This window comes from Gymnogyps californianus, chromosome Z, assembly GCF_018139145.2.
Source record: "Gymnogyps californianus isolate 813 chromosome Z, ASM1813914v2, whole genome shotgun sequence".
Classification (NCBI taxonomy): domain Eukaryota; kingdom Metazoa; phylum Chordata; class Aves; order Accipitriformes; family Cathartidae; genus Gymnogyps; species Gymnogyps californianus.
In genome coordinates, this window is record NC_059500.1 from 57,511,513 (window position 1) to 57,533,384 (window position 21,872).

At 45.2% G+C, this 21,872-nt stretch overlaps 1 protein-coding gene across 2 annotated transcripts; it reads right to left on the minus strand.

Moving 5' to 3' along the window:
• Window positions 1–3,661: 3,661 nt before the first annotated feature.
• Window positions 3,662–21,485, minus strand: GCNT4 (glucosaminyl (N-acetyl) transferase 4). 2 transcript variants are annotated; one of them, XM_050913681.1, is made up of 4 exons: window positions 21,439–21,485; window positions 19,765–19,971; window positions 5,618–6,922; window positions 3,662–5,163 (listed from the first exon to the last, which is right to left on the minus strand). In XM_050913681.1, the coding sequence occupies exons 3-4, from the start codon at window positions 6,919–6,921 to the stop codon at window positions 5,070–5,072; spliced, it is 1,398 nt and encodes a 465-aa protein (XP_050769638.1). In that variant the 5' UTR covers window position 6,922; window positions 19,765–19,971; window positions 21,439–21,485; the 3' UTR covers window positions 3,662–5,069. The 2 variants fall into 2 exon arrangements, with proteins under 2 accessions (XP_050769638.1, XP_050769639.1); XM_050913682.1 differs by having other exon boundaries at window positions 5,108–6,922.
• Window positions 21,486–21,872: the final 387 nt, after the last annotated feature.

Genomic DNA, 21,872 nt, shown 5'->3' on the forward strand with positions numbered 1-21,872 from the left:
CACAGTCCCCTGAGTCTTTTTGTAACTCCCTAGTCAAGCTGCAGTAAATTTTCAAGATTTTTCAGAGCACCTGTTTTTTACAAGAGAAACTTATACAGGCTCCAGGCATTTTTTCCTAAATGATCTTTGTTTTCAAAACGTACTAACTCAAGTCTAGCTTACCTCGATCAGAGATGGCAGCAGCAACCATGCTATATGCAAGCAATTCCACTTCAGCAAATCTCTGCTAAGGCACATACATGGCAGCTCTGTAGCAAGAAAATATATTGTCCCTGTCTCGCTTCACAATATACCATCTGGCTCATTCCTGTCTCTGGTGGGTTGACCCTGGTTGGATGCAAGGTGCCCACCAAAGCTGCTCTATCACTCCCCCTCCTCAGCTGGACTGGGGAGAGAAAATATAATGAAAGGCTCATGGGTCAAGATAAGGACAGGGAGATCACTCAGCAATTACCGTCATGGGCAAAACAGACTTGACTAGGGGAAATTAGTTTAATTTATTACCAATCAAATCAGAGTAGGATAATGAGAAATAAGAGCAAATCTTGAAAACACCTTCCCCCCACCCCTCCCTTCTTCCCGGGCTTAACGTTACTTCCGATTCCTCTACCTCCTCCCCACCAGCAGCACAGGGGGACGGGGAACGGGGGTTGCAGTCAGTTCATCACACGTTGTCTCTGCTGCCCCTTCCTCCTCACACTCTTCCCCTGCTCCAGCGTGGCGTCCCTCCCACAGGAGACAGTCCTCCACAAACTTCTCCAACCTGAGTCCTTCCCACGGGCTGCAGTTCTTCACAAACTGCTCCAGCGTGGGTCCCTTCCACAGGGTGCAGTCCTTCAGGAACAGACTGCTCCAGAGTGGGTCCCCTGTGGGGTCACAAGCCCTGCCAGCAAACCTGCTCCAGTGTAGGCTCCTCTCTCCATGGGTCCACAGGTCCTGCCAGGAGCCTGCTCCAGCGTGGGATTCCCACGGGGTCACAGCCTCCTTTGGGCATCCACCTGCTCTGGTGTGGGGTCCTCCATGGGCTGCAGGTGGACATCTGCTCCACTGTTAACCTCCATGGGCTGCAGGGGGACAGCCTGCCTCACCACGGTCTTCACGATGGGCTGCAGGGGAATCTCTGCTCTGGCGCCTGGAGCACCTCCTCCCCCTCCTTCTTCACTGACCTTGGGGTCTGCAGAGTTGTTGCTGTCACATATTCTCACTCCTCTCTTTGGCTGCAGTTGCACAGTTTTTTTTCCTTTCTTAAATATGTTATCACAGAAGCACTACCACCATCGCTGATGGGCTCAGCCTTGGCCAGCCACGGGTCTGACTTGGAGCCGGCTGGCATTGGCTCTGTTGGATGTGGGGGAAGGTTCTAGCGGCTTCTCACAGAAGCCACCCCTGTAGCCCCCCCGCTACCAAAACCTTGCCACGCAAACCCAATACGCTGTCTTACTTGAGAAAATGCCTCATCTGAAGTTTCATGGCTTTTGTCTTCTCCCTTTTCTAAGAAGGATTGGTACTATAAAGATTAGTATACTTAGCCATAGAAAAATCAAAGAGCCCGGTAGTTCTGAAAAAACAGGAGCAGGATAGAGTGTTGAACTATCACCTTGAAATACCAAACAGCACTGGGGTACTTTCAGTACAGATTTACCGCATCTTACTAACAGATCATATTGTTCTGAAGTATCGTTTCTATGTGAGTGGAAATTATCACCACCAAGAACGACGCAAGTTCTGTAAAAACACCAAATAGAAACAGATGTTATACCTGAACTAAAAATCAAGGTCACACTGTAAACACACACTACTGTGCCGCATATATTCCACATTTGCTGCCCAAATACTGGTTTTCTCATGTTTATACATTCTGATTCAAATGCCACAGTAATGACATAGGAGCCATAGAAATGCTCAACAGGCCAAGTCCGTTTTAATTACAATTACAGATTGATTGTCTAATTTCTAGTCTTTCCTTTCACATCCTTTCATTCCAATGTCAAGAAAAGACGTAGTGAGGCATTTACGTTTGTATATACTATCCTCCTGACTCCACGTCCAGCCTAATAAATTCATTAGTGAGACAAGTTGTACAACTGTTGTCTCTGCATCTTTTTCATTAAAGCTCATTATTTCCTTTTCTTCCTCACTTAACTTTTCCATGTTAGAAGACATTCAGCATTTTTGCTGTTTTCAACTGCTAACAAAACGGTGGGCTGGACCCGTACACCAGTGCTGACAGCCAGGAGTGGCACTAGCGCCCTGCCCACACATCCTTCCTGAATGGGAAAATCAGGTTAACTGATAGTCCAGATGCTCCAGGCGGCCAGCACAGGCCAGGGTGGGTGGAAGAAAGCCAGTATGGGGCTTCTTCAGCAGAACAAAGACAGAGGGAACCATCTAATATGTGCAAATGCATGTGCATTTCAAATTCGTGAAATAACTTACAACAGGAATCTTCCTCAGAAGTGAGGAAAGGAATGTCTCAGCTTTACTAAGGCAAAAAAAAAAAAATCCCTGTGAGAGCAGAATGGCAGATAACTGCCTATAATCTAAGTTCCAGCCCAAATAAAACTTTGTATTTGCTTTGCCATAAACTAGGTTCAGCTACTTTTCTCACAGAAAGAAAGGTGTTTGTGGATCATGCCTCAGGTCCATTTTCAGCAAAGACAGACCTACCTGTGTAAATAACAATGATGATGAAGTCAAAGGTAAATAATGAAGTTGTTACCCCCATAGTCTAATCACTTAACTATGATACAGGCACCAGCATGGCATCTACGTTGCTGAATGCAAAGTAAAAAAACAGAGAGAAAATTATTCAAAAGTTAAGGAACTTATATTTTGGCTGTTCTTTTCCCTGGAAACACTGGAAAATGTTGCCCCAGAAGGCTGCAGATCTTCCTTAGAGGCCTGCAAGACTCCCTGGGACAAAGCCCAAGAAACCCAGCCCAAATTCAGTGTCAATCCTGTCATGAGCAGGAGGCTGGGCTAGATATCTTCCAGCCTGAGTGATCCTGTGATTTTTGTGAACTGACTTTCTACAAGCTTGAATAGCCTTTAAAGTTACCTTCAAAAAACAGAAATATCTGTAAGTCATTACAAAACCAGCAATTCGTAACGTTGCAACTATGCCTGCACAACTTCTACTTCCCCAGCTACCAAATGTACCACTGTAATGGGTGATGCTGCCTCACATTGTGCCATTTCTGCATCCACTTCTTCACTACCTAGCAAGCATGAGCTGCCTTACTTCAAACTTGTTAAATTACAGGTATCATTCAACCCAATTCAGTTTAAGTAGCACAAAATTGCATGTTGATTAAAATTATTTACTTCAGTCAAGTTTAATGTGCTGGTGGATTATTTTTATAAATTTATGGTAGAGCAAACCACTCAAATTAAACACAAATAGGAATGTGTGTATATACATACATAAAGCCAGTTTAACTAAATAAAACATTTAAAATACATCATTAAACATCAATTTGTGTGTACAGAAGGCTGTGGCTTGGCCCTCTGGGATCTTAACATTCTCTTTTATTAACCTTTTTCCACATGGGAACTCTGTACTTTATATACAAGTACTGATGTATGAATCTGTAAATACTGCCAATATTTCATTTTCTACAAAGTGTCTATAAATCACATCAAGTCAGGACAGCCCTGGGCAGACACGGCAACTCACTGAAGTAAGCCACACACACTTTAAAAATAATACTCATTTATTTCAGAAACAGTACATCAAAGAAATACTTGACCTGTGCGTCCACAGACTCCATAAATACTTTGATAAGCAATTAGTTCTGTGCAACCAACCCACAACACCCATAGGTTTTGAAGTGCTTAGCAAGATAATAGAACATCATTGTTCCCATTTTACAGCTAGAACAGCTGAAACAGAAAACTCAAATGACTTGTCTGAGGTCTCATAGGAAATCAGTATCATGAATGGGGAAAAAGGCCCGAAACTCCTGACTCTCAAACACAATCTTAAGCCACAGATGACTTGACCATGACTAAATTTATAAACAAAAACTGAGACCAAAAAAAGACTCGGTTCTTTCAACTCAAATAAGAAACAAAGATTTCTCATGGGTACAAGACATGGTTGTTATTGCAGCAATTTGTGGATTGATAAGACTAGATATCCCAAAGTCACTTGTAGGAAGAGGCTCCTTAATAAAAGCCAGATGGGTAAAAAGAGGACAGCGGCACGGAGCAAGCTAGACCCCAGGGTCCACTGGAATGACCGAAACTGAACTTGTGGCAGAGCAACGTTCCAGAGAAATCCCCAGAATGCCAAGAGGCATTTCTGAGTTGCAAGAGTTTCTGCAGAGACCTCTGCGCTAACAAACACCTCCCTCACGCTGTAGTGTGGGGAGCCCAGCTGCGAGGAGGCTCCCAGGCTGCTTTGCTACCAGGAGGCCTGGCAGGGCCATGGGAAGCAGAGGCTGTTGGAGAACAGTTGCTCGACAGCCGAAACAGGGCCTGCTCAGGCACCCGTCAGCCTGGGATCGTGGTGGCGCAAGGCCACGAGACTTGCACAGAAAGACGCTTCTACACAGCGCCTTCATTTCTGCAATATGGCTATTCTTATGATTACCGCTCGACTTCACATGTTTGGCATTTCAACGTAGCACCACGTTGCTGAACACTAATTAGAAATAGCACTTGTTATCCACTGTGTAGACATACTGTCTCAAAAGGACTGGGATTTCACAGGAGGATATTTCTACGGGCAGAGATAGAAATGAAGATCAACCTCTTTTGGCGTGGATATCTACTCTAAGGGACGGCGGAGACTGCCCTTAGGGCACGTTCGTATACTGCCTTTGAAGAACAACAGTGCGTAATTCTGTTTCAACCAACCACCACCGATTTCATAGGCATGGCACGGCACCTGAGCACACGCTTCACAGAAGGAAAAGCAATGCACAGATGAACTGGGAGAAGAGAACGATGCTACAGACAATGCGGTATCTAAGGATCTTCTTTCCCTTGTATCATCCAGTCATATTCACATTGCAAAGATCTTTGTTAGCTCCCACAGACGGGAAGTTCAGGTGAGGCCACACGGCTCATTTGGTGTCACGCTGATCTCTTGGTTTTGTCCGTGAGCTGGGCACTTCCAGTTTTCCTGAGGTAGCAGATACAGAGGTCTTTGTTTCATACCTTTAAGAAAAACAAAAGTGAAGGAAAAGGGGACAGGCAGACAGACGCGCTGGAGTTCCTTAGGAAAGAAGCAAACACACTTGATGTAAAACACATTTCTGAAATACTCCATTGGGACAGACAGCACCAGAGCCTCCAAAAGCAAACTTCACCCTCTCGGAATCACCCTGAAGAACAATTACAGGATTATTGTGGCAAGTTACAAAACAGTTAATCAGAGAGGCATGACTTTTCATAAATAAATGGCCAGGCACCCGGCTCTCCAGGTCCCTGAACTTTATGCACAATGGACATTTCACTCACTAACATCCTGCAGCAGGTCAAGGCAGAGGAACTGCAGGCGCTGTGCTATAACAGTACGCAGTACTGACAGCAGGGAAGACAGTGCTGCTATAGCGAGGCATTAATAGAATTTATATGCAGAAAGTATTTATCAGAGGACAAATATACCCACTCTTTCTGTTGTTCTGCCAGTTTTTCTGCCAAGCATTTTACCAGGACAGGGTCTACTTTGGAATCAAACTTGTTGGCGAACCAGTGCCCATAATTCAGAAGCCATCTTAATTCTGCGGCCCCATAGATGCAGACACTGCGAAGGTGGGTACCAGTGCAGGGAGGATACAAATGGTCTTCAAGATAATTCCATTTCACCAGACGAGTTTTGCTTTGTAGGTCTGTTATGTCCTGGGCTGACCTTGGAACTTCCCCAGGGACCCCAGGAACACGTACAAGAGTGGCCCAGAAATGTTCATCCGGAGAGTATGTATCCCTTGACCACTCGAAAAAATCTTTTGCAAGAGAGCTTTCAAGGGTATATTGAATAAATGCTCGGCTTAAAACAAAATAGGCACTGCCTACAAATACCTCAATATTATGAGGTGGCGGATTTTTGGAAATGTTGGTTTTTACAGGCATCTGCATGTATTCATAAGGCACTTTCATAAGTTCATAGTGATAAGTAAATCGTTCTCTTTTGCTACTGCTTGGCTTTATAGTTTCCAGCATGTTTCCTCCACCGAGTTTCTTCAGTTCAGCGACCAACTCAAAATTTGACCTCAAAGGGAAATCTTGGCCACACAAATTAATAACATACTTCCAGGGAACTGATGAGTCCATCAAATCAGACAAACAATTGAAATCTGCCTGCAGCCGTGAAATATGTGCATAGTCCACTGTCTCCAATTTTGATGCAATGAAAATATTGGGGAAACATTTAGCTAGATTGTTCATAGCAGATTTGAAACTTTTTGCTGCTTTTTGGTCATAATGGATGCAGTAAATATTTTGATGACTGTACAGTGAATGTATGAGCCTCTCTACCATTACTGCATCTTTGTGAACAACCAAAGAATAGGCGATTGGAAAACTCTCCTCCTCTGGAGAGACAGGTTTTAGGTGGTATTTCCTAAGTGAACGATACACGTGGCAAGCACTTGTCATTGCTATGACATCTTCATCAGCTAAATCAATTATCTCTTTTCTTCTTATCTCTAAACTCTTGCCAATTTCATGGGGATCTTGTTCATATATAGATGAACAATTAATTTCATACTGGAACTCATTTCTAAGGTAGGAATACCTGTTTCTAACGTAAGAAGAAGTGCTCAAGAAGTGCTCAACCAAATAAATACCCTTAGAGGGAAAAAAGTGTCTTTCGACATGGAGGAGCTTCAGCAGTGCAATCAGCCACCCTGTAACACACAGGATCAGGATCTTCCTTCGTGAGTGACATTTGTAGGGACACTTGCGTCTCTTCATTCTACAAGAAAAGAGAGACATGATGGTATTTTAAATCAGGAACAAAGCATCAGAGACAATTCCACATGACAAAGACATGTGCACGCTGGTCTATCTACAGCATAAACACCACCTTAGCAGGACAAGGCACTGGAAATCTGCAGTTTCTTTTTAATCATCATGTTAATTCAGAGACAGATTTTACCACAATAATAGGCAAAGACTTCATTCCCCTGAATTAGCTGACTGAAGGCAATAAACCAACTCAGATTTCAGATTATTTCCAGCTAAATAAGAGTGTTGGAATAAGACTCCCACTGTTTATTTTCCAAACCGTTTTTTAATTTCTTATGAGTCACAAACTGAAGTACAGCAACCCCTGCATTGGCAGAAACATGACTGTCCTCTAAGTGAGTAGGAAGGATTGCTTATTTTCCTGGGTAACTCTAGGGAATTCAATGGGAGCAGCAGGGGGATCCCTTGTGAGTCTGCAAAGAATGTGCACTTAATGGTAGATATTAGTATTTAAAAAAAATAAAGCATTAAACTGAAAGCTTTAGAATTCACTCAGAGCATTCTTATTGTCTCTAACACTGGGGCTGGCCCATGAAGATGTCCAAGGGGAAATGAATTTCCTTCCCGTTCTCTCCCAACAGGGTCTGACAAGCCCAAAGTCCTCCCTGTGTCCAGATTTCTTCTGGAAAATACTGCTAACCTGCCCTGAAGAAAGAGACGGATGAAGACATAGCACTTCCATCCACTGGAATGAGTATATAATGTAACCTTTTGAAGGCAGGAGGGGTAGCAGTGAGCAATAGCGCATCTATCCTGTTCTGTGCCATGTGACGCAACCTCAGATACGACTGCAAAAACACACACATGGCCCCTTTTTATGCAGCAGGGTATTTAATAACATTCCTGTGTAGCAACTTAACAACTGAGGTATTACCACAATAAAAGCTAAATACAGTGATCCTCTTTCCATGTAGCTTCACTTTACCAGCTGAGTGCAGGCAGCATTGTTGCTATCCCCAAATTAAAATTAGACCAGAGTCCACGTCCAGGTGCAGCGTTAAACTTAGCTCTACTTAGCTTAAACTAAGCTCTACTTTGTCTCTAAACTGAACAGGTCCCAATATTTTCTTTTGAGAAGAAGCTGTTCCAGAATGCTTCAGAGTGAATAAAATGGTGGGGCCACCAGAAGTGGCTCAGATGTCTGCAGATCCCACGTATGCATGTAAAATGAAGTATTGAGGTGTGCATGCAACACTTACTGCAAGACTAACTTTGGCATCTTTAGCATTCCCACCAATGTCAGGTCTTGCAAGCTGCAGCTTCAGTTAAAATGCAGCCTGTCAAGGCAGAGCTGCTTCATTAGTCTGTTCTCCCTGACCTTCCCTTTCCCTGTGCGTCTTTCTCCTTGATACTTCTCTTCTGGGGGCAACAGAAAGGAGAAAGAAATGCCACCTCCTTGTTTTACCTGGGGGTGCCAGGTATAGACTGGGGAAAGGAGCAGGGTAAGCCAACACGTACCTGTTTTGTAGAAGCCAGAGCTCAGCAGCTCTGCAGGTTTTACAAACAGCCTCCAGGTACGCTAACAAAGAGAAAAAACAGATCTATCTCCCCATGAAGCTAAAAATCCCACCTTCCCCCTTAGCCAGCAGGTGCCTTCCTTCACTTCTTCTCCAAACTAATCCCAGCTCGATGTCTAATCCAGGTCTCTCCTTTACCTACTTCCTTCCTGTACCTATGTTCCTGGAGAAAAGTCGCTCTCAAAAGCCGCTCCTAACCAAAGCCAGTTTTCCAGCCATGTGACGGAAGCCCTGTAGAGGGGAACACAGCTAACCTGCCCCTGTTTTTCCTTTGTAGGGAGAAGACCTGTGTGGTGCGATCTCTCACAGCCCAGCCTGTGCCTCTGCCTGGTTGTCTCCCTGGCTACCAAGGACAATCCCTACCATTCCTGGCTGAACAGGGATCGCCTCATCCAGGGAGCAAATCTTCCCTTCCTCTCTACCTCCTTCAAAAAGACAAAAGACAGCCTGGACAAAGAAAATTGAGGGGGGGGGGGAAAGCATATCCTCTACTGCTCCAAAACCCCTCTATCTACGGTAGCCCTGGCCAGCTTCCACCCAGTGCTAAACATTCTGTTTCTAGGCAAACCAACAAAAAAGCCATTGTGCCACGCTTCCCTACCTGAAACTACCAATCTAGACCACTGGAGCCCAATGCGGTCCAGAGTTAGACCAGGATGTGCGAGAAATCACCTGGACAGCACTGAGGACTCCCTCTTTGCAGCTGATGAGCAAAAGATCCACACTCAGCTCCCTGAACATTCCTATGGTTTTCAGCACTGCCAACCACAAAACACTATTGTGCCATATAAAGAGGTCATAGAAATCCAGAAGACTGTGGTGACATGGTTCAAATTCCCTGTGCAGGAAGGAATTAAGGAGCACTGGTGAGAAATCTCAGCTCCTCCACCGAATCCCTTGTTTATGGAGGATCTCCCCCTGATCCTGGTCAGCATCTGGTCAGATGAGAGCATCAGGAGCCAGCAATTACATCCACAGTCCCATCTGTTTATTTGTTGGTTTTTGGTTTTGGGTTCTTTTTACAACACACGCTATATCACCATCACCACAGTGGTCCAGAGAGAATCAGGCCATGTGTGACCCCAACCACTCTTAAGCACTCTAACATCTCTCCAGCAGTGCAGTTCACCACCGCCAATATCCCGCTGTCCCTCCTACTCCACCCTTATCACATTAAATTCATACTCCTCTGTTGCTACCTCTGATGCACTCCACAGCCAGGCTTGGTATATCAGTACGAGGGCAACAGCTTTGCTGTTTAGGCACAAATCATTTGCCTCTAACCAGGGTGACATTAGTTTCTGCAAAAGACGGGGGACTTGTTGAGGAACAGTGTGAGACCAGGGAATGAAATCCCTCGGGACAGAAGGGCCACCACAAATCTCATCAGGTTTTGATTCAAGTGCAAAACTCCTTTTTCTTACCACATGCAGCACTCAAAGCCCCACTCAGACATAGCAGTGTACTGTACACGCAGTCCTCTCTGGAGGAGGAGGGAACGAATGACACGTGGCAGATGGGAACAGGCACCTCAAGCGACCTGAAGCACTTACCTGGGGTAGCACTGACCAGATGCTACCTCCAGTTATCTTGCTCATGAGTATTTTTTTTCTCGAGTGCTACTATATGCAGAACCAACATTCCATCTTTTGCACAAAGATTTTATACTAGGAAAGGAGCTTGGCATTGCCATCTTGCCTTGTTTCATAAAATGTTTGCACTTTCTCCTCTACATGCAAGAAGACTCCTGAGGAAATTAATGGAGACTGATCTCATCTTGCGACCAACACATACTGCACAGCTGGTCTATATACACACATACACAGTGTCTAACCTGGTAAAGGCACTTACTGGCTGCGATGCAAAGTACTGAATGATTCAGAGAAGGTAAATGGGTGTTTTTATTTATCCTTTGCATCTGTCAAGCAAGGGATGGTCAAAGAAAACAGACATGCAACAAATACAAGGGAAACACATTCGTGTTGTGTAACAAAACACGTGTTCTTACACAACACATAATTATAGCCTGTCATAACGTACCTTAAAGACCACGAGCTCAGCAGGATTCAAGAAGGAATTAGGCAATCAGCTGGCTATTGAGAGTTTCCAGAGTTATCTTCGCCAATACATAAATACGGACGGAAAGCTACATTCCCTGGAACCATGACATCAGGCAATTACCAGCTGCCAAGACTTCTGACAGGAAATTTTTACCAATAAAAACATTTCTTGTGACCATCGCTCTGTTCTCTGAATCTGCTTTTATCTACTGCTGGACCAGAAGAGGGATTGCTAGTTAGATCCATGATGGCAACATTTGTATCCACCCAGAAAACGGCCGGGTTTTCCACTGGTGTATTTCACTGCCTTTTTTTGTATTTTGCTCACTGCAAGAAGCTGGTTTGGGCAGCTTTACACCTTCAAACACTTAAAATCATTTGCTTTCTGCAACTGCACAAGCTGCACAATAACACAAAAGGAGGAACAAGGTGGTGGGAGAATTTCACACCCTCCTGAAAAAGTTCAGCTGCAGATCAAGTCCTTCCGCTCGCTGAACGCTGTGTTGGCCTTAGTCAGCAACACAAACCCTCTCGAGAGGACTGGGCAAATGCTGAGCCATGCCGCTCTCAAATTGAAACTCTTAGTCCTCGCCTCCAAGGCGCTTTCCAGCCAGGCTTAGCTGTCTGTGTCTGCCTAAGGCAATGATGCTGGGCTTGCAGAAGGACCAGAAAATACATGGCACTCTTCAAGCGGGCAGCGGAGCTCCACTCCTTCCTCCGTGCTTCAATCCAGCGTGCGCGTCTCATCTTTCAGGAGGCTACAGAAGAATTCTGCAGCTCTCCTGGCACTCACACAACAGTCATAAAACCCCATAAAACCAGAGGATAAGCTTTCTCCCCTGTGTACCAAAAGTGTTGAAAGTTATGAACTGAGCTATGGCCAACTAAAGGAAGGCCAAGCTGAGGCAAAAGCGTGCTAGAAACTGCACATAAGGACATACACTAGAATTAGATCTTGGTTTCTACTGACTTGCAGCTACTGGGGAAGAGAGAGATAACATGGAAATAAGAACAGAGCAAATAACACATATTTGTCTACAGACATTCCAATATATATTTTGGGTAACACAGCAAAGGTTTGGGGAAGCGAAGTATGGTCTGATCACAGGGGAATATCTGTAAAGACCTGCTGCCTCAATAGTCACTTCCAGCTGCTATCAGCCAGATGTGCAGAAGTCTACCTTCCGGAGAAAAATTGTTGCTCCTGCTTGCAAACTACTGAATCTTATTCCAGCAAACTGTAAACATAAATTAACAGCCAGTGAAGCTGCAGGGTACCCAAAAGTGTGCAAATCCCTACAGTGGGCACATCACAAACATGAAAAGCAGCATTGGCATCTGTATACCATCCATAGGCAACTTGCTTGGGTAAATCCCCCAAGCTCATACTGGAATACGGTCACAGAGGTAAAAGTAAAGTGCACCTATAAGGGCCAGAGAAGCAAATCGAACTGGTGGCTATTTCTCTTGGCTTTTGCAATACAGATTACTATAACAACACAGAAATGTTGAATTTCTACTGAGAGACTGTAATTGCTTGAAATGTTAAATGCTTGCAAGGTGAAACCAAAGGAAAGGCTAATTAAAGGTAAATTAAAGCCTGCTTTTTAGGATTCTTTTGGGAGGGAAAAGAAAAGTATTAGAACCATTCTAATTCTAGCTCTGCTGACTCATAACTTTTCTACTCACCACCAGGCACTTACCCTGTGGAATTCCCCAAGCATGCCTTTGGGTCGTGGCTAGTCCGGATCTGTCATGAGCAAAGACTGCAGCACGTCCTGCGTGTACCTGACCGGGCGCCTCTCTATCGGAAGGAAGCAACACCTGCAGCACCCCACTCCTCTCCCTCTCCTTCCCATGCCAACCCCGGTGCAGCCTGGGCTCCAGGACTCTGCTCTTGGGTGCTGAGAGGGGGACAGGACAGGATTCAGCACAAGAGCGCAGCCACCGGCCGGTGACTTTCTCCCGTGCCTGCCCTTCCCCATCCCATCCCTCCAGGAGTCACCCCGACTCCTGCGAACAGGAATGGGCGTGAGTTTGCACAGCCAAGCACTCGAGGAGGGCAGGAGCCCCGTGTCTCCGCTGGGCATAGGACTTCTGGCCAGATCCTCCCTGAGTTATACAGCCCTTTCCCGAACCCTGGCTCCCAGGGAAATCCTCCTCTCCTCTCTCTGCACCACACTTGCTAAAGCTCCCAGATTTTACCCTCTCCATGTTGGCCAAGAACAAACACCTCATGTGTATCAGTCTCACCTCAAAGTTTAATCCACGGCAATTCATCAAAGATTTCCATTGGAGAAATCTGCATTTCCCTTGTTGCTAACACCATAACGCAAGACACCATAAAAATTTTATAAAAATCTGGGAAGTGGCTCTCCCTTCGCAACTGCTGCTCACATTCAGAGAAGATGGATGAAGGCAAAGCATCCATCCCCCAAGCACTGACTGCAGCCTCTCAAAGATCATGCCCTCAGCTGCAAAGATTGCTGTGTCGAAGATTTCTTTGTTCATAAAGCCACACACACTGCTCAGGATTCAATCACGAAATGAAAACAGGTGAAGTTGTTGGGAAGAGGAGGAAATCCTCTCCCCAGGCGCTCGGGCTTCAGGTGGGAGTGCAGTGCACTGCCTGGGGAGCAGTCCAGCTCAAGGCTTCCACTCACGAACCGCAGGCATTAATTACAACTCTTCCAATTGACAGCAAGGCTCTACTGTGCCTTCTGCAATATTGAAATTTAAAAGGCAATCCCTGAGAAGGGTTAAGCGAGGGTCAGGTGTGCTGCTAACACCAGATGCAACCTGGTCGGAAAACCCTGAACATACCGCTCTGTAAGCCATGTGAACAACTGGGTGCTTTTGCATTTCACTGTTACTCCCGAAAAACATGCGTGTTGCCTCAAGTCAATATATTTCTTTCAAACTCAAAAGAAACATTTCCTATTTCAGGATTTTTTATTTAAACTGAACTGAAAAAACTGCTAAAAGAAATCCAATTTTGAACAGGAACAAAGTATTAGAGATGGCAACAATCCACGTCTTGGCTTGTTTTGCAGTTTAGCTTTTTTGTTTCGTCAAAATTAAGCTGGATTAGAGCAACGTTTGCTTCTTCATTTGCATTTCTCATAATAAAAAAGATGTTCGCTTCTGTAAAAATTCGTAAAAAGTAGCAGTGGCAGTTCTGGCCTCCAAGGCAGAGCCTAAGAGGGAGTGATGATCTGCCTGCCGAAAAAGCTCTTCTGCAGTTTCACCTGAATACTGTGTAATTTTTGTTGCATTCTGATCTAAACACACTGGCTAGGGCCACTGTGCACTATCACAGAGGCAGCAAGGTCATTGCAAGTGAAGCTTGTAACTCTCTTATATTATTTAATTTGTATTATTTATAGTTCCGTAATGTTGAACATCTAAGATGCTGCAGAAACAACATCAATCAGTGTAAGCTAGATTTAAATTAGCTTTGAGTGTGCCCACCTGAAGTTTCACTGTATTTACCAAATCACTGCAAAAGCGGACCTTTTAAACTGTTGCATCTTCTCAGTGCTTTGCAGACAAATAAATCGTCACGGTTGAGCTGGTGAACTGCATATTTGGGGTAGCACAGGATACCTCCTACTGGCCCCGCATCTCTTCCCTGGAGGGAAGTGGACCACACATACACAAAGAGGAGTGGGGAGAAGTTGTGCCCACCTCCCTGTAAGCCTATGGCCCTTGAAAGAAAAATAGGAGCTGCTGATGCTGTGTGTTGGAGGAGGAACAGAACAGTCAGATATTAACCGGCCGAGTCTGTACATTATGAGATGTGGTGGTCCAAATTTCTGCTCTGAAGAGCCTTCTGTGAGCACGCAAATTAATTTATTGGGAATAACATTTTTTTACAAGGTGTACATCCATTCCTTCAGAGTAAAAGCAAGTTTAAAGCACCACTCCTACTGAGAAACCATATAACCACACCCTCATGCATTATTTCATAGAGTTATAGACTGGTTTGGGTTGGAAGGTACCTTTAAAGATCATCTAGTCCAACCCTCCTGCCATGGGTAGGGACATTTCCACTGGACTGCTTGAGGTTGTCCCACAACATCTACGAATATTTTATGCCAGGGAGCAGAACTCAATGTGTATAAATTACTCAGAGTGCTTCTGGATATGGCCTTGAAGAAAACCAGCGGAGAACTTGTTCTGTACCCTGGTTGCCGTACCACACATGTGAGACCCACCTTGCCCAATGTTTGTCAAACTAAGCATCTGAGGTCCCTCCACAGCTGGTGGAAAGATATAAGGAACTGCACAGCACTATCAATTCATCCCACAGCATGGACTGCGAGATAGGCTGGGTGAGGCATCCCTAGGAAAGTCACCACCCCAACAAACAGGAGCCAGGACAAGAGCCCAGCTTTTGTGCCAGCACTGCGAGCTCTGCCAGCTCCACTTGCAATGGCGCAGCCTTGGTGCATCTCCAGTGTGAAGCATTCTGGGGGCAGCAGCATTGCACCTGACCCTGATCCTCTGCCAGTAACACCCCAGCAACTCCTTCGCCCCAGAGCGGCACTCAGGAGCAACGGTGAAAACACAGTTTGGAAGCTGCTCTGGTCCGCACAAGCCTGAGCTGGCCCGGAAAACCAAGCTCCTGCTCTGGCTGACCTCCAACAGCTCATACCCACCTGGGCTACAGCAGCTTCAGCGCTTTTTGAGGCCACCCCTCTGTAAAGAGTTAAGGAGGGATTCGAGCAACCCAGAGAAACAGACAGGTTCCCTTCAGCAGCGCAGAGAAACTGGCAAGCTTTGGGCTCATGCTGCCTCTCTGAAGGCGTGTTTCCACTTTACTAAGACCCTAATGATTTACATATGGAGAGCCCTAGTTATTGAGAGAGAGCAGGGCTTTACTGCTGCTCCTCACACTATTATTTCTGCTGTTTCCATAAACCCCATGTACCCAGAGTAACAGCAACTCCCCAACTGCGCAACTCAGTGATGCCAATGTCATTCTTGCACAGGAGGAGTCTGCAGCTCCCTTCACCCTAAGCAGCAACAAATCCCCAACTCTCACATTCCTCTTGCTCTGCACGGCAAGTCTCACCTGCAGTCCACACAGTCAACCACCTCTTGCATCCGTCTACTGGCAGTACAAATCAGAAAATACGAAAACTGACTGCCTTGCAGCAAAAAAGATAGCAAACCCCCGGCACTGAAGAAGCAGCCCCAACCCCTCCAGAAGCCTCTGTTCCTATTTCGCAAACGGCTTATCTATGGCTATTGGAAACAGCCTTCTTGGGAATAAAGCAGTTTCCAAAAAGCTGTTCCTTTAAAGTAACAGCTGCATTATTCAAGGTAATTTTTCTTTAACCCAAAAGTCAAAGACCTGTGGGTATTTACATTTTAACATCTACTCTTTTCTCCTCCCCATCTAGCAAAAACTCCCATGGGGCAAACTGAGCCATGAAAAACAGTGAAGGTTTATACAAGCTACTTTTGATAGAGACCGTTTGTAACTAAAAAGTACCCAATTAAGAGTTTGCTTTAACCGGTCCAAAAAGGGCAAATGTGTCATTGGCCTCATCAAAATCTGTGGTCTCCTTCCAACTTTTCGTATGCACTGCAGAGGTGTTCCCAGTTTGTCTGTATTCAGATAGCACTGATTTATTAACAGCTTATCAACCACTTTGTTTGAGACTACAAGGAATTTTGCAACTCTCCAACACTTCATTCCCTTTCCTCACTGTGTCTTTTCTGATATACTTGTGCTGTACTAAACACAAGCGCTTCAGTGATTAAAGGTAGAAGCTGCCAGGTGGATCTACAGAGCCCACAGGCTCTCTGGATGATGCCTGCAGGGTGGAGCTGTCATGAACCATCCAGGTCCATCACAGGAAGCCCAGAACCTGGTGGGGCCAAGATGCATCAGAAGCTTCCCCGCAAGCAGACGGATGAAAATCCTGCTTTGAAGGTTGGGTTTTGTCCAGGGAGGCTGGAGGGATCTCTGCTCAGAGCGGGCTGGCCCCACGGGGAGGGAAAGGCACTCCAGACAGCACTGAAAGCAACAGGTTCAGCAGCAAGACACGCAGGCAGGACTACCTGAGGAAGCTTGTAACCTGTCTGCCTGCAATAACCAACACATCACAACTTTCCTGAGGAACACAAGGTATGTATCAGCCAATGTCCACTGGCCCCCCTGCTCTGCCCTCTGCCAGTCCTTCCTGAAGGACCTGTTCAGTAGGTAAGCAGAAGTCCAAGCTCAACCACCAACTACGCTGAGCTACAGAAAAACAAAAGCCATGATCTCCCTTAACGTGTAGCCCTATCGAATTTATACTACTTCTCTTCTACTTTAGCATTACCCATCAAAGAGGTCTGTGACTCTCTACAGTTGGCTGTAATGCCACAAATGATTTTTAGTGTCATGCCAGATGGCCAGCTGGTGGGAACCATCTCTTTATGTGTTGTCACATCAGATTCGGAGTGGTTAACCCAGAGCATGGAGTGGCAAGACACATTGGCTGCTACCAGAATAAGGACTCATGGAAAATTCAGGCCGTGAGTAGGCAGTGCTCTCTCCTCGGTGGATCTGAAATACATAGTACTCACTACCAACGCTGTCATGGGGTAACCTGCTTTTGTGCTTGCTACAGAGCAAGAGTTAAGTGAAAACGTCAAGTCTGAATGCAAGTCTGTGGAAGGGAAGGAAACGGAGAGAGCTGACGCAGGGGAGCAGGAGTGCTCCTACCCCACCACGTTGTTCTCTCTCCCATGCAGAAGCCCTTCTGCCAACACACAGCACGAACCAGGCTCCTTGATTATCGCTTAGGTTAAAAACATAAAAAGGGAATGGGTGCTGAGAAGAGTATAAGCAGCAGAACAGAGGTTGGGAAATAATTAAAGAGGAGAATGGAGAGAGGGATCAATGAGGATAAGTGCTTTCATGTAGGTCGCATTAACAACAACAAAAAAATCAAACAGAGCAGCAAAACAGGTGCTTTCTCTGACTTGCCACTCCCTCATCCCTCAAAGGCACCTGAGGCAAAACCAGTGGCTAAACCTCTCCTTGCAAACCAGGTCACAGTGTATTTCAACAACCAACACCATTACCATATAATAGCAGGAACTATGGGAACAATTCCCTCTCCTCCAGGCAAAAACACTTTGGGAAAAGTTCTCCCTGATAAAATATCTCTGTTTGCTTAGTACACACCTGCTCACACAGCAATGCAAACTTGGTTGAGTTGTTTGCATGACCAACTCTGCAGAAAGACGCAGTTAGTTCCTTCTGGTTTTCAGTCTACTCTATACAAATCAAGTCACTTGATGGGTCTCTGGGGAAGGTAGAGGGGATGATGTTCCTGGGAAGCTGGGGAATGAGAAAAGTAATGATGTGCTTTGCTAAGCAATTTTTTTTTTTTTTAGTGAACTGTCTGAGTAAAACTTTTAACTCTACTTGATTATTCAATGCTGCTAGCTGGGAAAGTTAATATATTCATATGCTAGTGTTTACTGCTGCTAGCTGGTTATTTCCATCGCAAAATTATCTATTGATAGGGATTGCGGAGCTTCGGTAGAAGTACTTTTTATTGGCATTAAATCTAGATCAGTTGATTCTATCAAGTTTGTCTGGTTTTCCCTCCACTTTCCCTGCACTGGAGCCTCAGCCTATGCCCCTGTAACATAGCGGCGCCCACTACCAGCCTCGTTCCACACAGCTCAGCCCCTTGTTTTGGCCTGCCTGATGTAATACTTAGATTTCCTCTAAATGATGGACAACTAAAGAGCTAAGTACAATTACTTACGTGCTGCCTTATGGACCTCTAATTGCGAGATGTGGAAAAATACACCATTACTTTTAGACCCAAGCCTAATTAAATGATAAGCCTGCCAATTTTAAGACCCTGAAGACTTAAAACAACATAGTGCCCCAAGTCAAAACAACAACAAAAATCTACAGTTTACCACAGCCTGTTTTGTGCTTTTGGAACAGGAAAGACAGCTTCTCACCACATACATGGGAAGCACAGGTTCAGCAAAGATTTGACAATTATGGGTATCACATACGACTTTGTCCCAGTGCTAAACATGAGGACTCTTCATTGCACGGGATACACAGATCTGTGTTTCCTAACAGAACCGGCTGAGCTAACAGTAAGTTGTTTTGCTTGTCTGTCTGCCACTCAGTCCCAACTTTCTATATGTTCCTTAGAAAAGGCTGGATGCTCTTTTCTAGTCGCCTCCAGTACATCAGTGATCCCCATATTTGCAGTAAAATATCTAACGTTAATTCCTGCATGTCCACATCCCAGAGATACGTCAAGGTAAAGAAAGTCTGCATCTCCGCTCTCTGGCCAGGAAATGAGGCAAGCGACTTCTGCAAGGTCATGCAAGAAGACAGCAGCACAAGAGAGAAGTGAACCTGGCTGCTCTGCATCCCCAACTAATCTGAACTGCTTTACAATAACTTTTGATGGAAGCTGTTCCGGTGGAGGCCTGAAAAGAAAAATCTCTCGGCAAATCCCTTGGTACATCCCAAACTATTCTGTCCTGCCAGTCAGAGGATGTGCAGCCCTGTTAAAGCAAGGAAGTGTTTAGAAAGCCCAGGGATAGTTGGCCATGGAAATTCTCAAGCCTGATTGCTTATATGTTGAGTATTTAAATTCTCTGACTTCAAGAGATGGGAGTATCCATGTTTGCCACAGACTTAATGCACCATAAAAGCAGGAGTCAAGATAAAAATTTTTAAAATATATTAATTAATTATTTTTAAAAACCACAAACCCTGGTAAATAGAGTTTACTCACTTCTAATTTGGGGCAACCTAGAGTTTAATAGCTTTGTTCTGACTCATACGAGAGTTTAAAATAATACTACTACGATGGTGGAGAGAGGGTTAACCTTTACCCCTAAACTACCGCATAACATAAAAATTGGGCCCAAAGGGCCGGAATTTGTGTACATTGGCAAGGAGTAGCACCGTAGAAGAGGCTGGAAGTTTCCTGTTAGACAGGGAAGCAGGAGAAACTGCACCGCACTGCAGAAAAGCTCCCATTAACAGCTCAAAATATTTCTCCATTTCCCCCACCTCTCCACCAAGCTGCTTGCAGACTCTTGTCTGCGAGCCCCCGCTGTAAATCACCCCCTTCGAGTCAGTTCCCCCCACGTCAAAGTCTTCACTGCCAAAGTCACAGCTTGTCACATCAGCAAGATCACTTCAAGGAGAGCTGCAGACCTACCTCCTGGAGTTTGCTGTGGTCTCTTCCCCTCGTGGAGCTCTTTAGGACGCTCTGCCCCAGAAGATCAACACAGACACGGCTGGCTCGGTGTTTGAACAAAGTCCTGGTGTCTGCTCCATCCTGCCGGTGCCTGCAGCCTTCACCTTTATCGGCGTTTCAAGCGCGTATGAAGTCGGATGTACAGAAGTAGCAGGGACAACATTATTGCTTGCACAGATTATGAAAGAAAAGTGTAAAATGTTAGCTGAAAAACAGTGAGTATGGAGGCTTTGTGTGACAAGCTGTGGAAGCCATTATCTGTATAATAAGCACATATTTTTGTTTACTTGCATAGCATTCCTAAGCGCCAAGAAGATGGGGGAAAAAAACACCATAAAAAGAACAGATCACATCAAAGCAACCTAATTTCCTTCTACGGCAGGGTGAAGAGGACTCGGGGAGAGGCAGGAAAGCACCCAGATGTGACAAGTCTCTGTCAAAAGCCTCACCAAGTTCAAGACTTGCACGGTACTTCATGTACCAAGACTTCAGGTCTCGGAGGCCTTGCTCCCTCCACAGATAAAATAGCTCCGCCACCAAACCAAGGCCAGAAATTTGAGCTACTGGTATGACCCCCACAGTTCTGGTGATACTTTCTGAAACTCTGTTTAGACACCATGATCCGCATTGCAAGTTCACCTATACATAAGTACCTCATACAATATACAACGTCTCTTATATGGCAAGAAATATATTTTTGTGCCATTATACCTAAGCTTTGTGTGTGTAATGGTTACAAAGAAATTTGAGGAACTAAACATTGTACTAGTTGCATGTACCACAAACAAATACAACAGTATTTTCCCTCGAGGAAAGCACAGCAGCAGTACTCCTAAGGCATATGTAGTATTCTCCTCCTCTCCATCCACATTTTGACAAAAGTATTGTGCGCACCAGCCTCCTCTTCATCATCAGCCTTGCAGCTCATACGGATTTATAAACTGCACATCTCTGTACTATGGAGCTTATTATTTGTGATTCGTTCTCCAGTGTGGCAGGAGCAGGCTGAATCTCATAAGCTCCAAAGAGAGGTCTGCGTGCCGCAGATCCACGGGATCTTGCAGTCCTGCCTTAGCTCGATGGGCCCAGCACGGCGAATTCATACAGCGAGAACAGCTTCTGAATTCCCTGCTTAATATTTGGCACTCCCTGTATGCATAAGACACAATGTGGCACGACAGTAGCTGGGTCAACTTTACTGCTTTTCAGTGCGATGGAGGGGGTACAGTGGACAATGGCATCAAATGTTATTAATTGATAAAAAAATTAAGAACATAGAAATATAGAGATTATGGGAATTGCCTGTGAGACAAAAGCTCCCAGCACATCCAAAATTGGAAAAGGTCTGCAGAGAGCTGTGCATCTTTTGCGTAAGATTTAGGGTGCCAACTTGTCCTTGCCTGAAAAGCAAGCATGCAGAAAGACCCTCCCATCAAACAACGATGCACCACAAAAACGCACACAGGCCAACTGCGCTCCACAATGTCAATCCAAAAGGAGAAGGTCTTTGATTCACACCAGAGAATCCTGCCCAGGCCAGCGGCTAGCTTCCTGATGCGCCACGCAAGCCACATTGCAGTTAGACAATACGACAGAGCACGAGGATGTGCAGATCTCCGACGGGCTGGTATGTACCGTGTCATCTGCTTAATGATGCGTCTGTCTGGGCGTGATGCGATTAGAGAACTCCTCTTTCTTCACAGTTGTCTATCTTGTATTCAAAGCAGAGGGACCTGTGCGTCGCACTTGCTCACGTTGCAAACCCCAGTGAAGCTTTCTTCACTCTTAAGTTTTTCAGCAAAAGGTCTGATGAGGCTTGACTTGTTGACAGAGCTACACAAAACTTATCTGCCTTGCTGGATTCAGTGCCCTGCAGGATATGTTGCAGAAATGAGCTTTTTGTGACTCATCTGCTGCTTCTCTTAGTTCCTTTATTGATACTTCCTGGGAGATCTCAAAAGCTAGAGTCACCGTATGAATCCTGACGCCTTTCTATAGCTGTGACAGCTACGCAAACACCGTAAGCTCCTGCTAGAGTCCTGTTAAGCATGATGTTAGTGAGACCAAAC